The 19,740-nt window shown below is 50.3% G+C and overlaps 1 protein-coding gene across 1 annotated transcript; it reads left to right on the top strand.

The window, feature by feature from the left end:
- Nucleotides 1–1,538: 1,538 nt before the first annotated feature.
- Mcm2 (minichromosome maintenance complex component 2) lies at nucleotides 1,539–18,542 on the top strand. The gene is made up of 16 exons (XM_005071241.4): nucleotides 1,539–1,641; nucleotides 2,636–2,865; nucleotides 8,277–8,452; nucleotides 8,586–8,846; nucleotides 9,595–9,814; nucleotides 10,613–10,820; nucleotides 12,496–12,630; nucleotides 13,218–13,409; nucleotides 14,006–14,099; nucleotides 14,550–14,800; nucleotides 14,899–15,025; nucleotides 15,392–15,504; nucleotides 16,368–16,619; nucleotides 17,266–17,448; nucleotides 17,588–17,743; nucleotides 17,978–18,542. The coding sequence occupies exons 1-16, from the start codon at nucleotides 1,636–1,638 to the stop codon at nucleotides 18,086–18,088; spliced, it is 2,715 nt and encodes a 904-aa protein (XP_005071298.1). The 5' UTR covers nucleotides 1,539–1,635; the 3' UTR covers nucleotides 18,089–18,542.
- Nucleotides 18,543–19,740: the final 1,198 nt, after the last annotated feature.

The raw sequence follows: 19,740 nt of genomic DNA, 5'->3' as shown, positions 1-19,740 counted from the left end.
TCTATCAGGTAGTATTCCTGACTTGCACCAGTGCAGGATGGGAACAGCTGTGCCAGTCTTCAGAACCTAAAGCATGTTGGGGCACTGGGACCCTCCCTATGTCTATTCCATTCATTGTTCTGGTCTGGAAAATTACAAACCATGCCTCTCTCCATCCCCATTACAGGAAGGGGATAACCTACCTTCTGGGTCCTTCCAGGCCTGTGGTGACTCCATCAGGCCTGGCAGAACGTAACTCTGGTTTATCTTGTCCATGACACCCTGCTAGTAGGAATGGGTGAGCATAGAGTGGCAGGCCAGTGGTGACTGGTGAGATTCTGTGAAGGGAGGAGGTAAGTGCGTGAAGAACTGAGTGCTTGTCTTCATTGGAGCTCATACGGGTATAGTAGGCTAGGGCAGACTCGGTCATCTTTTCAAAAAACATTCTAGGGAGGAGGGGAGGGAGAGGGAACGGGGATTGACATGTAAAACAAGCTATTTAAAATTAAAATAAAAAATGATTTAAAAAACATTCTGTTATGGTGACAGAATGGGCCCTTGGCTTTTTTGGAGTCTCTTTCATCTAGAAGCATTCACTGGCGTGAATGTTGCTGTCATCTGCATGGCTCCAGGTGGCACAGTGGTTTCCAGCTTTGGGGGAGGCCACCAGCAGGAGAAGGGCTGTGGGTTCCTGTCTCAGAGGCCACTAACCCATCTCCCCAATGCCCATCCTTTAGCACCTAGGGGTATCTCTTGTACCATGAGACCTGAAGATCCCACCTTCTGTGGTTCCTTCCATGCTTCCCCTGCCTGCTCCACTCTAGGTCCTGTTCAGAGTTATTCGTGCCCAAGGCACCAAGAACTATTCAGGCTGTACTACATAGAGCAGAAATCCCATCCTGGTGAGATCCAGCTGTCTAGGACCGCAGGAACAGCAGCCGTCCCTCACTGGAAGCATACAGCCTATCTTAACCCACCTCAACAGGTGGTAGCTACTGCTTCACACAACACCTGCCCCTCAGAATGACCTCATGTCAAAGCAGAGCTCCAGCTTTAGACAGACGGGAGATCTGTGATCTGGGCTCTCCCACCCCATCACAAGTTGTGAACCAAGGGTCACTATCCCCTCCAGCCTGCACTCCACGGCTTCACACTACACCCTCCCACCTGGAACACCCTCCCTGCGTCTTTGCTCTTTGATAAAAGCCCACAGCAGCTTGAGCGCATGAAGGATTGAACTCCAGAGCTTTGTAAGAAGTTAATATCAAATCAGGAAGAAATCAGAAAACAGTCTCAGTTACATCAAGTGGCCATACTGACACCAAGGTCTCATGGCTAGGAGGCCGGATCGGTCCTTAGAGCCACCAGCGACCCAAAGTTCAGCTCCATCACTTAATGGTGACAAACCCTTTAAGCCGAAGTGTACAAGCCGCCTGGGTGCAGCCTTTTGAAAGCGGTGGGCCGGTCTCCAGGGAATAGGGCGGGACCTCACTTAATGTAGGCGTGACCAAACGTTCTAGCCCTCCTCCCGTCCTAGATTGACGCGGACGTCGTGACGTCTGGCTCCTTTCGGAGCTTCCCGGGCAAGAGCGGATCACGTGATCCAGTTTTCGCGCGAAAACCGGTGGCTGCTGGTCCGGTGGAGCGAGCGCAGAAATGGCGGTGAGGAGCGGACTGGTCGCGGGCGGGCGGTGTTCAGGGGCCTCGGCCTGCTTTGCCGGGTCTCTTCCTCCAGTGGCAGGCCTGAGCGCGGGGCTACCTGCTCTAGCCCGGGACGGGTCGTCTCTGCGCCCCTTACGTGTCCCTAGGCCTCCGGTCTCCATGCACTTTGGGTGGTGAGGGTGCAGGGAGTGGAACTCAGAACCTCCCGCGTGTAGGGAAAGCGCGCTACCATGTAGCTCCATGCACCCGGATCCACATGTCTTGAAATAGGGTTTCACAGTCGGGCGGTGGTGGCGCACGCCTTTAATCCCAGCTTTCGGGAGGCAAAGGCAAGCGTATCTTTTGAGTTTCGAGGCCAGCTTGATCTACAGTGCAAGTTCCAGGACAGCCAAGACACAGAGAAACCCTGTCTCGAAAAAATAAAACAAGAAAGAAAGAGAGAGAAAGGATCTCACTAGATCACCTAGGCTGATCTTGAACTCAGCCTGTAGTGCAGATTAACCTTGAGCTTGGCATCATCAGGCTGACTCCTGGGTATTCGGGATCACATACTTGTGACATCAGACATGGCTTCCCTGCTCTTAGTGTTAGGGGCTCACGACTCTGGCTTGTTAAAGAGTAAAGGTCTGTTCTTTCCTTCAGTTGGTGTTCCTTGATGCCTCTTAATCCTTAATCCTTGTCCCAGCACCCAGCATATTGTTGGGGTTCCAGTAGATTATAAACGACTTAAAAAAAAAGCTACATAGCCCCTTTGGGTTTTTTTATAAGAGGTGAGTGACCCAGTATGTGAGGAGATGGCCCTTGAATTGGTTCAGATCGATGCAGGCAGAGGGCCGCCCAGCAAGTGGAAAGGACTCAAGGCTGAAAGGCTTCCATGTCCTTGAGAACAGTGTCTGGTGCACAGGAGACAGCCAGCCAAGGGGGAAGACCCCATGGTAACCAGGTGGGTGTCAGCCTGTGTCCCTGCGGTGTCTGATGGCAACCTTTCTTGCAGGAGTCTTCTGAGTCCTTCTCGGCTGCATCTAGCCCTGCCCGGCGGCGGCGGGTCAGTGACCCCCTCACCTCCAGCCCTGGCCGCAGCTCCAGACGTGCGGACGCCCTCACCTCCAGCCCTGGCAGAGACCTCCCCCCATTTGAGGATGAGTCTGAGGGGCTGCTGGGCACTGAGGGCCCCGTTGAGGAAGAAGAGGATGGCGAGGAGCTCATTGGTGATGGCATGGAGAGGTACTTTCGGTCTCTGTTGTTGCTAGCTGGTGGTTTAGCAGAAGGACCCTCGTGTGTGGTGACCTGGCCTTGGGGACACATGAGTGTATACACTTGGCGACTTTGAATGTGTCATGGTTCAGGTTGGGGAGAGACAGGTTCACCAACCACTGTGAAGATCCATTTAGCTAACTATGTAGAGCTCAGACTAGACCCTAAGGCCCAGGCAAGCCCCAGCTCAGGGGAAGGGAGGGACCCATAGAGTCTGATCTCAAGAGGCATGCCAACTCAGAAAGATGGGAAGTGGACTGCAAGTGTTTCTCTCTGACTTTCCCAACACACTGCGTGGTGCGTCTGAAAATGAAGGTGTAGCGGCAGTCAGACCCTGACCCAGCATGCGTCAGGCTCTGGGTCAGGGTTCAGGTTTATATACAGACTTACTGAAGGTGGAGGCTGGCTGCTAGGAAGCTCTGCCAGTCAGTACAGTCAGATCCCTACTTCACAGCTGGGATCAGGTACCAATTATATGGCACCTAGGAGCCTTGTGGCACGCTCCTTTTGTGCCTGGGGGATATCTGTGGGGTGGGAGCCATCAGAGAGACTGTCAGGGGTCTTCTGCCTCATTCAGCTCTTTGCTTTAAGCAAAGACTAGGTATGTGGTGTATGTCCAGCTATGAGAGGAATTGATCCAGATCATCCTGGGCTCAGGGTCAGGGCTTCTCCCCGGAGTTCTCTCCCTGTCTGTCTTCACTCTCGTGTTCAAACCTCTTTAAAGTGAGAAGACCTTGGGGAGGGTCCTAAAGATGTCTGAAGACTATCTGATGTAGTGACAGTTCGCAAAGAAAGAAGCTAATTTCTGTATTATAAGCCTTATCCTTGTACAGCGCAAGTGCTGGGATGTTTAGTGCATGCTTTCTGAGCCGGTTCCCGGTGCCCCGCTGAGGTCCCTCCTGCCTGTGGATCCCAGTTCCCAGCGCCATCGCCGCCACCTGGCTCACTCCTCTTCCTCTCCATAGCTCTTCAGTTTGGCCTGAACTGGGGTTGTATGATACTTGTCCTTTTATGCCGGTGTTTCACTCAGCACAGTGCTTTCAAAGTTCAGTCCTTTCTGAAAAATGTACGGGTGAAGTTTTACCTACGGTAGATCTGTGTACCACATGCACAGAGGCCAGAAACTGTAGTTAATACATGTAATACATGGCTGTGAGCTGCCGTGTAGGTTCCCTGAATCCAGGTCCTTTGCAAGAGCAGCCAGTACTCTTTACCACTGAGCCATTTCCAGCCCCTCAACTTTCTGTTTGTTTTTCTCTGTGTAACAGCCCTAGCTGTATACTTTGTAAACCAGGCTGGCCTTGAACCCAGAGATTTACCTGCCTCTGCCTCCCAGAGATTAAAGGTGTGCACCACCACACCCAGCTACTTGTTGTTTTAGTATTGTCTTTTTTTTTTTTTTTTTTGATTTTTTTGATTTTTTGAGACAGGGTTTCTCTGTATTGTTTTGGAGGCTGTCCTGGCACTCACTCTGGAGACCAGGCTGGCCTCGAACCCACAGAGATCCGCCTGCCTCTGCCTTCCAAGTGCTGGGATTAAAGGCTTGTGCCACCAACTCCTGGCTAGTATTGTCTTTTAAAACTATTTCACTACATTGTTCATTGTGTGTGTGTGTGTGTGTGTGTGTGTTGCCACACATGCCATGGCACGCATGTGGAGGTCAAGAGACAACTTGCTGATCTTTCTCCTTCCTCTGTTAGGTCTCAGGGACTGAACTCACATTGGAGTTTGGAGATAAGTCTTTAGCCATTGAGCTGTCTCATTAGTCCAGAAATGCTGTCTTAGGCATAAAGGTTTTGAAATTCTATGAGATCCAGATTGGTTGGTGTGTTTTGCTATAGATTAATTGGAATGTCACTGTTTTGGGTGACTGAGATCCTCTGGGGGTTGGAACAGACTTTGCTCAGAAACCACTGGTGAATTCTGAAAAGGCGAATAGACTTACTTGATGCGACTTTGGTAATGTGAGATTGATTGTTCTGAGAGTTTGAGAACATTGACCAGAGGAAGGGGGCAGCCTTACCGGTCACCCTGAGGAAGAGAACTCCAGAGGTCCCTTTCCCTGGGAGATGCTGGCTCTGTGGGGAGGCCCTGAGGAAAGAGCTTGCAGCCTGTTGGACTGTAGAATCACATCACCCACTCAAAGACGAGATGGCAGTGGGACTCTGGGACTCACGCACCACAGGGAAGAAGCTGTGTTAGACAGTACTTCAAGTACCTAACAAGTGGTCACTTGGAAAGAGACTGCTTGATGGTCTTGGAATAACTCAGAAGGTTGAGCCAGTGAGTATGAGCTTTTCAGGCAGCCAGTCTGTCTGGGTTTTTGGAAGGGGTATGCTCAGGTGGCAAGAGGACACAAGGCAGGTATAACCCCTGGACCCACTGGGGTCAAGGTCTTGGCTTCCTCTAACTCCATTTTCTTCTTCTTTAAGGATGTGTGTGTGTGTGTGTGTGTGTGTGTGTGTGTGTGTGTGTGTGTGTTTTGAAATGGTTTCTCTGTGTGACAGTTCTGTTTTGTTGTTGTTGTTGTTTTGGTTTTTCGAGACAGGGTTTTTCTGTATTGTTTTGGAGGCTGTCCTGGAACTAGCTCTGTACACCAGGCTGGCTTCGAACTCACAGAGATCCACCTGCCTCTGCCTCCCGAGTGCTGGGATTAAAGGCATGCGCCACCAAGGCCCGGCTGTGTGACAGTTCTGGCTGTGGTCCTGGAACTCACTCTGTAGACCAGGCTAACCTCAAAGTCACTGAGAGTTCTTTCTGCCTCCCAAGTGCTGGGATTAAAGGCATGTGCCACCACTGCCCAGGTTGAGATTTTTTTTAGATGACTTTTTATTTTATGTGCATTGGTGTTTTGCCTGCATGTATGTCTGTGTGAGGGTGTTGTCAGGTTTTGAGCTGCCATGTAGGTGTTGGTAATTGAACCCAGGTCCTCTAGAAGAGCAGCCAACGCTCTTAACCACTGAGCCATCTCACCAAACCATAATTCCTTTTTCTTATTGGGAATTAGCAGCTCTCTGGAGAGCCCCATTTCCTGCCCCCTCCTTAAACTAAAAATTGTGTATACTTGAGTGTCTGTGTGTTTATGCATTTGAATGTGTAGGTGCCTTCAGAAGCCAGGAGGAGGAGTCAGATCCCCTGAAGTTGGAGGTACAGGTTGGGTTATATGAGTCGGGTCCTCCGCTGAGCCCTCTCTCCTTTTTTATAAGATACATAACAAGGTGTCTTCATTTTAGTGTGTGGCTCAGTGGCATTCATCTGAGTTACTGTGTAGCCATCACCATTGGCCATCTCCAGAACCTTTTATCATCTCAGAACTGGGTCTCTGTTCCCCATAAACGCTGTCCCTCCACCCACTGATTCACTGAGTCTGTGAACCATATGGTAATGGTATGGCTTAGTCCCCTGGTGTGAGATCCCCAAGATCATCCATGCTGTAACACCTGTCTTAGTCCCTTCTGGTTTGGTTTTTGTTTTTTTTTTTTTTTTTAATTTTCGAGGCAGGGTTTTTCTGTAGCTTTGGAGCCTATCCTGGAACTAACTCTTGTAGACCAGGCTGGTCTGTAACTCACAGAGATCCACCTGCTTCTGCCTCCTGAGTGCTGGAATTAAAGGCGTGCACCACCACCTCCCGGTTCCCCCTTCTGTTTTAAGGTTGAGTAATGACCTACTGTGTATTCATTGGCCACCCTGGGATTTTATCCCTAACCCATTTATTGGAGTTTCTTTCTGTTTTCCCCACCCTTAAAAGTAATCATAGATTTTCTTCAGAATGTCCTTAGTAGTCATTTTAATTCTAACTCATGAGATCCTTTCTTCTCACCCAGGTGTCTTCTCCTGTTCTCATATTGGTGTTAATTTTTAGAGTTTGGTTTTCACTGTGTGTCCTTGACTGGCCTCAAACTCTCAGAGATCCACCTGGCTGTGTTTCCTGGGACAGGGAGTAAAAGGGTATGCACTACTACACCTGGCAAAGATGGTTTCCTTTTCTTTCTTTTTTTCTTTTAAACTTAAAAAGTTATTTTATGTGTGTGCACCACATGGTGATTTCAGAAGCCAAAAGAAGGCTGCTGTGTGGGTGCTGGGAATGGAAACCAGGTTCTTGATAAGCAACCAGTGCTCTTAACCCCAAGTCATCTTTTCAGCGCCTTTATTTTTGTTTTTATATGGTCAAGTATATCTGTGCGGGTACACACATTAAGTGCAGGTGCTGGGCAGTGTGTGAGCGGGGTGTGGTGGCACACACTTTTAAACCCAGTTCTAGGACAGCCAGGGCTACACAGAGAAACCCTGTGAGAGAGAGAGAGAGAGAGAGAGAGAGAGAGAGAGAGAGAGAGAGAGAGAGAGAGAGAGAGAGAGAGAGAGAGAGAGAGAGAGAGAGAGAGAGAGAGAGAGAGAGAGAGAGAGAGAGAGAGAGAGAGAGAGAGAGAGAGAGAGAGAGAGAGAGAGAGAGAGAGAGAGAGAGAGAGAGAGAGAGAGAGAGAGAGAGAGAGAGAGAGAGAGAGAGAGAGAGAGAGAGAGAGAGAGAGAGAGAGAACAGTGTGTACTCTTAACCACTGAGCCATCTCTAGCCCCATATGTGTTCACACTGTTACGAGCTGACTTGATTAGCTAGTTAGTGCCTTGCATTTCCACTGGGGTTGTGGATTTTAGAGGTTCTCCCATAGTTGTTATCCAAAGCCCATATTCTATTGTGTTTATTGGGTTTTCTTAGTCTTCACCCTGTTACAAGTCCCCAGTTTCTCATAAAGCCTTTATGAGCGGATGAGATGGCTCAGCGGGTACAGGATCTTGCTACTAAACCTGACACCACCCGGAGTCCATCCATAGAACCCACTCATACAAGCTGCCCTCTGACCTCAAACACGTATCCCCCCCCACATACATTAATATAGAAAGCAAAAAGTATGTATAAACAGGTCTCTTACAGAGGACACAGTTTGATTCCCAGCTCCTGTTCCAGGGGATCCAACACCCTCTGGCCTCCATGACACTGTTGGACAGGCATGCATACAGACAAAACACCCCCACACATACATCAAACACACATTGTAAAACAAATCCCCAGTTTGTTCTTGGCTGTGACCGTTTCATGCTTAGAGATTTTTAAATGGTCTCATTTGATACTTTCCTTGGTAATTTTCTCAAGACCAAGCTGGGTAGTGCCTTGGGGAAGAGACTGCATTAGGGGAATCATTGACCTCATCCATCAACTACCACCAGCAGGCGGTGCTGTGACTGTGGGACTTGTTCTGCCCAGACTCACGGGTGGCTGGATCCTATGGCTGTGCACCTCAAGCACACAGATGGAGTCCCCAAATAATGTTCTTCAAACTTCCAGCCTTCTGTTTGGAGTCTCACTGTCTGTTGTTGGCCTCTCTTAGAGACTACCGTCCCATTCCTGAGCTTGATGTCTACGAGGCAGAGGGATTGGCCCTGGATGATGAAGACGTGGAGGAGCTGACGGCCAGTCAGAGGGAGGCAGCAGAGCGGGCCATGAGGCAGAGGGACCGAGAGGCTGGCAGAGGCCTGGGCCGCATGCGCCGGGGGCTGCTGTATGGTATGTCTGGTGGGCATCCCAAAGGGGCCACTTGGACCTCTAGAACCTCAGGAAGTGGGGGTGGCATGGGTAGCAAGTGTTGTGGAGAGGATACTGGGAGAAGCTTGCTTACATGAGGGTCTTGCTACCCAAGACAGTGACGAGGAAGATGAGGAGCGGCCTGCCCGTAAACGCCGCCAGGTAGAGCGCGCCACAGAGGATGGTGAGGAGGATGAAGAGATGATCGAGAGCATTGAGAACCTGGAGGATCTAAAGGGACACTCAGTTCGTGAGTGGGTGAGCATGGCAGGACCCAGGCTGGAGATCCATCACCGCTTCAAGAACTTCCTGCGCACCCATGTGGACAGCCACGGCCACAATGTCTTCAAGGAGCGCATCAGTGATATGTGCAAAGGTGTGTTCCAGATAGGCTGGGGTGGAACACAGGGTTACAGCTCTGGTCTTGACTGAGGTGCGCCTCAGTCTCAGCACTGAGGGGTGATGTGGCCTGTCGCCTGTATCCTGCCATCAAGGCTGCTCCTGCTGGCTTTGTTGTAGCACACTAAGCACATTATGCACAGGAACGTTTAGTGACAAGGACAGAACCAGAGGCATCCTGTCAGAGGAACCCAGGGTTTCCTATGTCTGCACCAGAGCTGGGCTGTTTGGGGACATGCTTAAAAATGTACTAGAACCCTGTGGGGTTTTTCTTGTTTGTTTTGTTTTGTTTTTGCAATGTCAGATTGAACCCAGGGCCTAGCATATTCTAAGCATGTGCTCTGCCACTGAGCTACTCCCCAACCTCTGCATTACAACTTTGGTGCAAAAGTGGTCACATTTCTGTGTGACAACATTTGCTTTAAAGGGTATGACAGCGTGGAGCTATGGTAGCCCCTCCAGAAATGGCTATAGTTCTTCTATAGGTTTTTTCCATGACCTGCCTATTCCTCCTGGGTATGACATCCCAGAGATACGCATGTTGTTAATATATCACTTGGCTCTCTTTTGCCCAGCCACAGGTATTGGGCCTAGGGTGCAAGCTGGACTTTCTGGCCTACTCAGGTTTGGTTTGGGTGGAGAGCTTTGGCCATCAAGGTTCTAAGACGTTAGCTACCTTCATGGCCCTAGGCTATGTCATCATTCGAACCCACCATCTCCCTTAGAGAACCGTGAGAGCTTGGTGGTGAACTATGAAGACCTGGCGGCCCGGGAACATGTGTTGGCATACTTCCTGCCTGAGGCCCCAGCTGAGCTGCTGCAGATCTTTGATGAGGCCGCCCTGGAGGTGGTGCTAGCCATGTACCCTAAATACGACCGCATCACCAACCACATTCATGTGCGCATTTCCCACCTGCCTCTGGTGGAGGAATTGCGTTCACTGAGGTGAGCAGGGGTGTTGGAGAGTTGTTCGTACAGCCAATCCACTGTGCCAGTAAAGCAACCTTGAATCAAAGGACAGAGTCGGCAATTGGCTGACACGGATTAGCCATAAAGTTCTTGGAGGATTTAGGAAGACAGCTAGGGAAAACAGGAAGAAAGGAAGAAAGAATTCCATGGAGTTTCCGGGGCTGGTGGTTTGGGGAAAACGGAGAGAAGGTTAGCCAGTTCTGCTTTCTTTGGGTTTTCCAGGTCTTTAATCTCAGTATCTGACTCCCAGGTTTTTATTACATTGGAACAAATAGGTAATCTGGCAGCCTCATCTGGCACCCCACGTTGGGCGCCATGTGTAGCAGTACTTTCTCATTGGGACTGCCAGCTCAAAAATGACAAGGAGAGTTTTATTAATTATGAAAGCTCGACCTTAGCTTGGGCTTATTTCTAACTAGCTCTTATACCTTAAATTAACCCATTTCTATTCATCTACATGCTGTCACTTAGCTCAGGGATTTTACCTCTCCTCATGCATGCCCTGCTTTCTCTCCATCTTCTCTGGGGTCTCTCCCCTGCCTAGATTCATCTCATCTTCTTGTCTGCCCAGAAGACCCACCTAACCTCTTCCCGCTTAGCTGTTGGCATTTGGGTCTTTATTAAATCAATCAGAAGATGCCTTGGCAAAGACACATCTTCACAGTGTACAAAAAAGATTACTCCACAACACGGGGAGAGAGCGGGGCCTACTTCCGAGAGTGGGGTAGGAAGTACCCCACAGCCTCTGATGTGCTTGCTACCTCCCACACCTAGGCAGCTGCATCTGAACCAGCTGATCCGTACCAGCGGCGTGGTGACTAGCTGCACTGGAGTCCTGCCCCAGCTCAGTATGGTCAAGTATAACTGTAGCAAGTGCAACTTTGTACTGGGGCCTTTCTGCCAGTCTCAAAATCAGGAAGTGAAGCCTGGCTCCTGCCCTGAGTGCCAGTCTGCTGGGCCCTTTGAGATCAACATGGAAGAGGTGAGCAACCCAAACCTGTCACATTACCTTTGATGTGCAAGACCTAACCCATCTCTGGGACCAAGAGACCTAAAGGCAGTTAAACATGCCAGAATTAGCTAGATTGGCCTCAAGACTTTAAGAATTCAATATGTTTGAAGCTAGGTGATCCTGTTTGGTGTATTTGTGGTCTCTAAAGAAAGGGGTAGACAGGGCCTACTTTTCTTCCTGTCCACCCCAATAGAGCATCTACTTGCCCATCACATGTTGATTTGTTGGTAGAGCCTGGCTGGCACCTGGTGCCCTTTGAGGGGGTCTCCAGGGTTATAACCACCTTGGATCCTGCAGATCCCTGTTTGGGAGACTCACACACCTCTGCTCTGAAGTCTTGGGTACATCTGCCTTCATCTGAAGCTGGAGATCATGGTTCTTGTGAGGATGCCTGCTGCCCCTTAGTGCCTGGCTCCTAGAACGTTAGCACTTGTCGTGCTTTCCATAGTTCTGAGCTGTCTTTAGGGCCACCTGGACAGGAAGCTGCCTGTGACAATGTCAAGTCCAGGTCTGCTTCACTTGAATGACCCAGCTCCAAGGCTTACTTAGCTGTGCCTCTCCGTCTTTTGCAGCCCCACTTAGCCATGTTACAAACTTGGACACTAAGCTTTTCTAGTTGGGATTAGCCCTTATTTGGGTCTTAGTTTTTATTACATCCTGGGGGGGGCGTGGTTCCACAGTTCTCATCTTGTGGAACAACAGATGTTCAGAGATTTGGATGGCTAAGGTCACCCACTCAGAAGTGTGCTAAGGATCAGGCAAACATAGATGTGATTGTGTGCTTTTGCTTTTGTTTTGCTTTTGTTTTTTGGGATGGGGCTTATTGTTTAGTCCTGGCTGGCCTCCAATTCACAGACATCCACCCGTCTTCGCCCCCTGAGTTCTGGGCTTAAAGTTATGGTGACGTCACCATCACCTGACATTGTGTACTTTAAGCCCCTGTGTCTTACATATCAGTTAGCTCTGGGTTCCTGTAACCAAACACCTGACGTAAATGACTGGAAGGATTAGAGTCATGCTTGACCCCGTGACTTTGGGGCCTGTGTGTGACAGTGATGACGTGTGGTACAGCAAACTGCTTACCTCCCATAGTCCCCTTCAAGGCCATGCCCCTAGGACCTAAGGCCTCCCACAAGGCTCCTCATCTCTCACACATGGACTGAAGCATCAGTGCCTTCTACAGATAGGCCATCGGGAACATTTGCAGACTGTAGCATGTTGTCTGTTTTCTGGACTGTAAGTGAACTAGTGGGATATTACAGCACATGGTACACCTCCACCGTGTGGTCCTGCTCTGCTATTGGGGTGCTGCTGTAGGTGCTCATACAAATGAGCCAGCTTGATCCTCGTAAGGTCATGCTTCAAGCTCAGTATTCTGCCAAGAATTGCACCGCTTATGACTGCGCTAGTGTGTGGACACAGGCAAATCTAGGTTCCAGGGAGTAGAACAGAGGCTAGAGCCCAGAAGAGAAAGACACTGCCCAGGGATGGCACTGGGTGACAGTTGTCCCGTCCTTGGCCTCTGTGGCTCTCGTGTCCTGTTTATCCTTTGGGGACTGCAGCCAGGTGGGAGCACGTGGGAAGGCTGTGATTTGCGGAGAATAGTTGGCCATGTGGGGACCATGATATTTTCTGTTCCGAACAGACCATCTATCAGAACTACCAGCGTATCCGCATCCAAGAGAGTCCCGGCAAGGTGGCGGCTGGCCGGCTGCCCCGCTCCAAGGATGCTATTCTCCTTGCTGATCTGGTGGACAGCTGCAAGCCAGGAGACGAGATAGTGAGTGGATGTTGTCAGGAACTGGTGGGGTCTGCTGTGGCCAGTGGGGGTGGGATTAGTGTTCAAAGTGGGGCTCAGCCTGGCACTAGCTCTTGAGTCAGGAGAAGAACTTTTCTCCAGCTCTGTCAGAGTGGTGGTTGTCACTCAGCTTTGCTGTAACAGTATCATAGAGGTACAACATGTCAGCTTGGAGAAGGAGACATTTAGTTTTAGTCCATGGTCTTGGGCCTGTGGTTGTGGCTGCACAGTGCAAAATTCTAAGTGGTGAGGGAATGTGGTTGCTCACCTCCATGGGCCCAGGATGAGAGAGTTGGGAGCAAGGAGTTGTGTCAGGGTCTAGGGTAAGGGCACACCTTAAATGACCTCACTAACACTTTGCAGTTGTGCCAAGTTAGGATGAAGTCTTTAATGCATACTCGCCCACCCCATGGAAAACACAGCAGGACAAAGCTCCTGTTTCTATACTTCCTGGGTTGCTCATCTCGTTTGCAGCATACGGAGCTTGGAGTGGGGGAAGTAGCATGAGTGTAGACCCTACTGTGGGGATACCAGGTTGCACCCTCTGACATGTGACCTTCCCCTCCCAGGAGCTGACTGGCATTTACCACAATAACTATGACGGCTCACTTAACACTGCCAATGGCTTTCCAGTCTTTGCCACTGTCATCTTGGCCAACCATGTTGCCAAGAAGGACAACAAAGTAGCCATCAGTGAGCTAACCGATGAGGATGTGAAGATGATCACCAGCCTTTCCAAGGACCAGCAGATTGGAGAGAAGGCAGGTGGCTGGGCAGGGGTACACCAGGAATCTCTGGGAGCCAGGCACTTTATCCCCAAGGCTGGGTCTCTGAATATTGGCATTAGGGTGGGGGCGGGAAGAGCCTGCACCCTGCTCTGTCTCTGGAGGCTGGAAGTTCAAGATTGAGGGTCCACTTGTGGTAAGGGCCTTCATGACAGAAGAGCAGAGGCTTAGCTCCTTTTGACTGGAGCCCACTGTATGTGGCACTGAGCCCTGCTGGCCTAATTACTTCTTCAAGGATCCCCTGATAGGGTTGTGCTAGAATCTTCGTTTCCAATACATTCACAGCACTGTCCTCTGCCTGCTGCCTTAGCTGTCAGTCATGGCCAGCCTTGCTGCTTTGAGCCTCTCAGACAGGTTTTATTTATGGCTATATCAGTGCTCTAAAGGAAAGAGTCTGTCCTGGTTTGCTGTCTATAGCAAGACTATGACCAAAAGCAGCTTGGGGACGAAAGGGTTTATTTGGCTTTTCACTCACCGATTATAGTCCATCACCAAGAGAAGCCAAGGCAGGGACTTAAGTTTCGTGCCTGCCTGCTGGGTTCCAGTCTCATGGGTCTCCCTCTGTTCCTCAGATCTTTGCCAGCATTGCACCCTCCATCTATGGGCATGAAGACATCAAGAGAGGCCTGGCTTTGGCTCTGTTTGGAGGAGAGCCCAAGAACCCAGGTGAGCCCCTCTTACCAGCTCTCCCTGCAGGGATTACAGGGCTCTGTTTTGTTTTTAAACATCAGAGTTAGCAAGAGTACTGCATGGGCCTCTGATTAAGTCCACAGGAGAGGATTCAGTGAGCTTGGACTCTGCTCACTGTGGTCTACTATAATGGGCTATGTCTCTGCTGGTTAGCTGTGGTCTAGTCCCAGGCTGTGATTTCACCACCATCTCAGGTGTGCAGGGCGCACTCAGGGTTTTGTGACGCATGTGCTATTTTGGCTGTGTCCCAAAGCTCCATGGTTCAATCCTCTGGACTCATCTTACTAGGGCTTGGGGCTGGGTACCCCCTGCAGAGACCCGCCTTTGATTTGCTGAGGAGCAGGTAGGGGATCCAGCCTTGTCCTCTGACCCTCCTTCTTGCCTACCCACATACCTTCTATCTCCATCCCTGCCTTCCTCCTCCAGGTGGAAAGCACAAGGTTCGAGGTGACATTAACGTGCTCCTGTGTGGGGACCCTGGCACAGCAAAGTCTCAGTTCCTCAAATACATCGAGAAAGTGTCTAGCCGTGCCATCTTCACCACTGGCCAGGGTGCGTCAGCTGTGGGTCTCACTGCATATGTCCAGCGGCACCCCGTCAGCAGAGAGTGGACCTTAGAGGCCGGAGCCCTGGTTCTGGCCGACCGGGGCGTGTGTCTCATTGATGAGTTTGACAAGGTAGGTCTCTGGGATGATGGGCTCTGGGGCTGAGCTCTCGGTGGTGGGAGGGCTTTATTAGAGAGTGATGAGGCCTCCTGTGACGCTCTGTTGAGTAGATGAATGACCAGGACAGGACCAGCATCCACGAGGCCATGGAACAGCAAAGCATTTCCATCTCCAAGGCTGGCATCGTCACCTCGCTGCAAGCCCGCTGCACCGTCATCGCTGCTGCCAACCCCATAGGTATGTCTGCTCTAGAATGCAGAGTGTGGACCTGAAGATGTCAGTAGACACAGCTCCATTCCCTAAGTCCTACCAGATGGGGACCCAGGAGAAGGACTTGGGACCCCGGGGTGATGGTGCAGCAGTTCTTGTACCATCCTTGGATGCCGTCAGATACTTTGTTCAGATGGGGCTGGGGCTGGACTGGGACTTTGCATTGGACCAGCTCTGGTTCTGATGGAATCGGACAGTGCCTGTGATCCCTTCCTCTTGGGCCCACCTCTGCCTGGGAGGCATTCTGGTCCCGGAAAAGCATCCACAGCTCGGGGTCGGGGGGAGTGGGGGATGGATGAATGTGCTGACAGAGCTCGCCTCCTTGTGTTTCAGGGGGCCGCTATGACCCTTCACTGACCTTCTCAGAGAATGTTGACCTCACAGAGCCCATCATTTCCCGCTTTGACGTCCTATGTGTGGTGAGGGACACTGTGGACCCAGTTCAGGTACACCCCTACATCCCTGGTGCCGCCTGTGGGTTCTGGGCCATTGCCTGTGCTGTGTACTGGACACCGGGTTGGCAGTGTATGGACACTGCCTCATATCCAAGTGTCATCCTGACGTCTTACGGCTTCCCCAGGCCTTCCCTGGCTGTCTACCCAGTCTAATCACAGACCATACCCTGTCCTATAATCCCTTCCTCTGGCTCTGCCCTCTGACCCCAGGGACTGCTGTTGCCTATTTGCCTGCCAATTAAAAGAGTAGATTGCATGGCACCTGTCTTCCCCACAGAATCTTCTTTGTGGCCACCATATGTCCCGCATCCTCCCTGCACCTGCTGGGAGGGGGATAGCTGTCCAGCTGTGCCCTCGCCAGCTCTGCAGCTGCTGTCTTCATGCTTAATGAACCCATGTGTCTGCTCTCCCTCTAAAAGGCAGCCCTGGGCTTTAAATGTGCTCTTCCCCCTAGGGTGCCTCCCTCACCACCATCACCAAGTGCTCCTTAGTTTGTCCTGTGGTGAGAGGCCTCTTGTTGACTGGATTCTCCTTGGTTCCATTACTCTTATCTTGTTCTTTCCTTAGCTTGTTACTTTCTGTTATTTTTTGTATTGTTTTTGATGGTTTGGTTTTTGAGACAGGGTCTCAACTCCTAAAGAGCATTCAAGAAATCCTCCTGTCTCGGCTCCTGAGTAGCTGGGATTGTCTTCAGTGCACAGCTGTCTCCTGGCCCCTAAGCCTATGGCTGCCCGCCATGCTCATAAGCTTGCCTAGCCTCAAACGTGTGTGGCAGGCACTCTCTCTCTTTGCTGTGTGTAGCTTTCCCTGTCTTCCTAATCCCACCTTACATCGCACCCCATCTCCTGTCTTAGGATGAGATGCTGGCCCGCTTTGTGGTTGGCAGCCATGTCAGACACCACCCCAGCAACAAGAAGGACGAGGGGCTGACCAACGGCAGCGTCTTGGAGCCAGCAATGCCCAACACATATGGCGTGGAACCCCTGCCTCAGGAGGTCCTGAAGAAGTACATCATCTATGCCAAGGAGAGAGTCCACCCAAAGCTTAACCAGATGGACCAAGACAAAGTGGCCAGGATGTACAGTGACCTAAGGAAGGAATCTATGGTGAGCTGGGGGGCACAGTGCTGCCTTTCTGACCCAGACATGGGGCAGGATCAGAGCAGGCAGTGTTAAGAACCTCTGAGGCCTGGCATTGCTCTATGGTGATTGCCTACCTTATATGGATAGGATCCTTGTTCCATCCCCAGCACTGGAAAAAAATATGGCTTTCCATATTTCAATCATTGGGTTACAGTTGGACCTTAACTGTGTGCAAGAGGGCCATAGTCTTTGATTGCTTAAGTCCTGTATTAACATAAACCTTACCCAAATCAACATGAGAGCTGTGCTGGTTTGGGCTCTCTGTTTTCGTATGGAACTGCAAGGCCACCGACTGTCTTACCACATGTAACCAAGATACCAGCTGGGATTTTTTGCTTGGGACTGTTTTTTTCTTTCCGTTTTGATGTTATCGCGATCTTCAGAGCATTCAGCTTGGTTCCTACAGAAACGATGGCTTCTCTCATCGTTGTTCTAGATCACATAATGTTCAGTGTAAACCGGGATAACAGAGCAGAAGGATACGAACTAGATAAGGGCAGAATTGCCAGTGGCGCTAGTGATGACCAGAGGCCTGTTTTTGCTTCTGGCTGCCTGGCGTTTAGTCCATTCTGCCTCTCCTCCTGAGAAAGGCCCACTCTGTTCTCTGCAGGCAACGGGCAGTATTCCCATCACGGTGCGCCACATTGAGTCCATGATCCGCATGGCAGAGGCCCACGCACGCATGCACCTGCGGGACTATGTGATGGAAGATGATGTCAACATGGCCATCCGCGTGATGCTGGAGAGTTTCATTGACACACAGAAGTTCAGTGTCATGCGTAGCATGCGCAAGGTGGGTGTGGCTGAGGCCGGGATGGAGAGGCTGTCTCCTGGAGCCTTGGTTAGCTGTGGCCTGGGGATAGCAGGAGCTCCTGCCCTGGTGGCTCAAGCTGTGAAGGTGGCCTGACATGACCTCTGCCCTCTTCCCGCAGACCTTTGCCCGGTACCTCTCCTTCCGGAGAGATAACAATGAGCTTCTGCTCTTCATACTGAAGCAGCTGGTGGCTGAGCAGGTGACATATCAGCGCAACCGCTTTGGGGCCCAGCAGGACACCATTGAAATTCCTGAGAAGGACTTGGTAGACAAGGTGTGTAAGAACTGGGCATGGCCAGGGCTTGCTGCTCTGCGGAGTCTGCAGCCATCTTGAGTGTGCCGGCAGGTAACGGCAGAGGAGCTAGACGGGGGTACCGGGGAGCAGCGACCTTGTCCAGGACCTGAGAAGCTGATGAAACTCAGGGTTGGAGCTCTGAACCAGCGTAGCCCTTCCAGAGGTGAGGGGTGGCATCCTCCCCTGCTAATGGCTCTGATGCTCTTTCTCCAGGCCAGGCAAATCAATATCCACAACCTCTCCGCCTTCTACGACAGTGAGCTCTTCAGAATCAACAAGTTCAGCCGTGACCTGAAACGCAAGATGATCCTGCAGCAGTTCTGAGGCCAGCACCAGACCTCTGTGTCTGCACAGACACAAAGCCCACTTCCACCATCGGCTCAGCGCTCGGTTGGGGTGATAGCTAGATGCACATCTTCACCATGATCCCCTGGGCCCAGGCTGTGGTGTGAAATGACTGTATTTATTCTGCTCACCTCTAGAGAGCTCTTCTTGGTAGGACCCTCTGCCCAAGGCTCAGCAGCCTCCCAGAGTGCCTAGTAGCTGGTGTTCAGTGGCTGGGGTGTGTTCAGGTGACAGACTTTACCATGAGTTTTGTTTCTGGACTGTTTCTTCCCATTTTAGCCAAAGAGCAACTTAGAGGTATTTGTAAACTTTTCTAGAGCATTCTGAGAGCCTGTGTTCCTGTTTCTTCCCACCTAACTGTGCCTTTATTCACTTTTTGTACAGTATTTTGTCTCTGTAGTTTATTTTTTAGTAAAGTTGAATACAATCTAAATACTGCTATTAATTTCGATTGTGGTTTTAATGTGACTTTCCAGGGCTTCTTTGAAGCCTTTTCTGCTTGCCCTCAGTTTCAATAAGACATAGGTCTGGTTACATCTGCTTTGTAGATGTGCCCTGTACTTTGGGTTTAAATATCTCCCTTAATAGTTATTGCTAATGTAAGTTCATGTTTTTTAATTCAAGGTCTCACCATGTAACCCTGCCTGGCCTGTAATGGAACTTGAGATCTTCCTGCCTCTGCGTCCCAGGATTAAAGGTGTGCACCACCAGTCTGGCTCATGTTCTCCAGTTTGGAGCCTTGTGGGAGGAAGTGAGATTATTGGACCCCAACATGCCTTTCTTTGTTTCCAGACCACTATGAGGTCAGAGAGTCTCTGCCACTATGAAGTTCTTTCTCAGTACACTTAGAGCCAACAGCCATGGGCATGTCTTTAGAATGACCCCAAACCTTATGTCCTTATGAGCTGATTATCTTTGGTACTTGGTCACAGAAACAGAAAGTTGACCAATACAAGACACAGCTGTTACAGCACACAGACTGACATCTTTATAGTAATGAGCTCTTGTGTTCAGATAAGGTACATGTTTATCCATTGTTCCTGGTTCATAGGAAGCTGCAGAGCCTTCTCCATTTAGATTCTATGCATCTGGTTTGCTTCTTTCTGGCTTTTAATTGTGCTGTTAAGACTGGGTGGCTTCTCTTTTTACGTAGAAGAAGAGTCAGAGCCCCATTCATATCCTGCGAGGGCTGCACTGAGCCACACACATGCCTCCTGCATGGTACTTTCCAGTGGTTACCATGACAGGGCAGACTGTCTCCTGTCCAACCTTGAACTCAGCAGATTCATGAGTTTTGCAAAGTATTTTTTTCCATTAATTCCACCTGCTTTCTTTATCCAGTTAGCTCTCACAGGGTGTTCAGCATTTTGGGTTTTGGCAATGCCCTTTTCTGTTCCTCACTTGGTCTGTCAGGGCACACTTGTAACACACCCTGAAGTCTGGTTATTGACTGCAGGTTTCTGGGAGATCCTCTTTTGGGTCATGGCAGTTTCCTTTTCATTTATATCCTTGCAGGAGTTTTGTTCTTTTTTTTTATAGAGATGTCGAGTTTATATTGAGATTAAGAGTTGTGTCTGTTTCTCATACTCTACCAGCCATGTCCCTGAACAGCCCTGCCATTCTGTGACAGT

Source organism: Mesocricetus auratus, unplaced genomic scaffold (assembly GCF_017639785.1).
Source record: "Mesocricetus auratus isolate SY011 unplaced genomic scaffold, BCM_Maur_2.0 Super-Scaffold_100676, whole genome shotgun sequence".
Lineage (NCBI taxonomy): Eukaryota > Metazoa > Chordata > Mammalia > Rodentia > Cricetidae > Mesocricetus > Mesocricetus auratus.
Note: the sequence above shows the minus strand (reverse complement) of the source record. Positions and strands in the feature narration are given on the sequence as shown.

What these genes read in the sequence shown, in the direction of transcription:
- Mcm2 (XM_005071241.4), top strand. An exon ending in GAGGAATTGCGTTCACTGAG is followed by an intron (nt 9,815 to 10,612) that starts GTGAGCAGGGGT and finishes TCCCACACCTAG; the next exon opens with GCAGCTGCATCTGAACCAGC. An exon ending in CGCTGCTGCCAACCCCATAG is followed by an intron (nt 15,026 to 15,391) that starts GTATGTCTGCTC and finishes CTTGTGTTTCAG; the next exon opens with GGGGCCGCTATGACCCTTCA.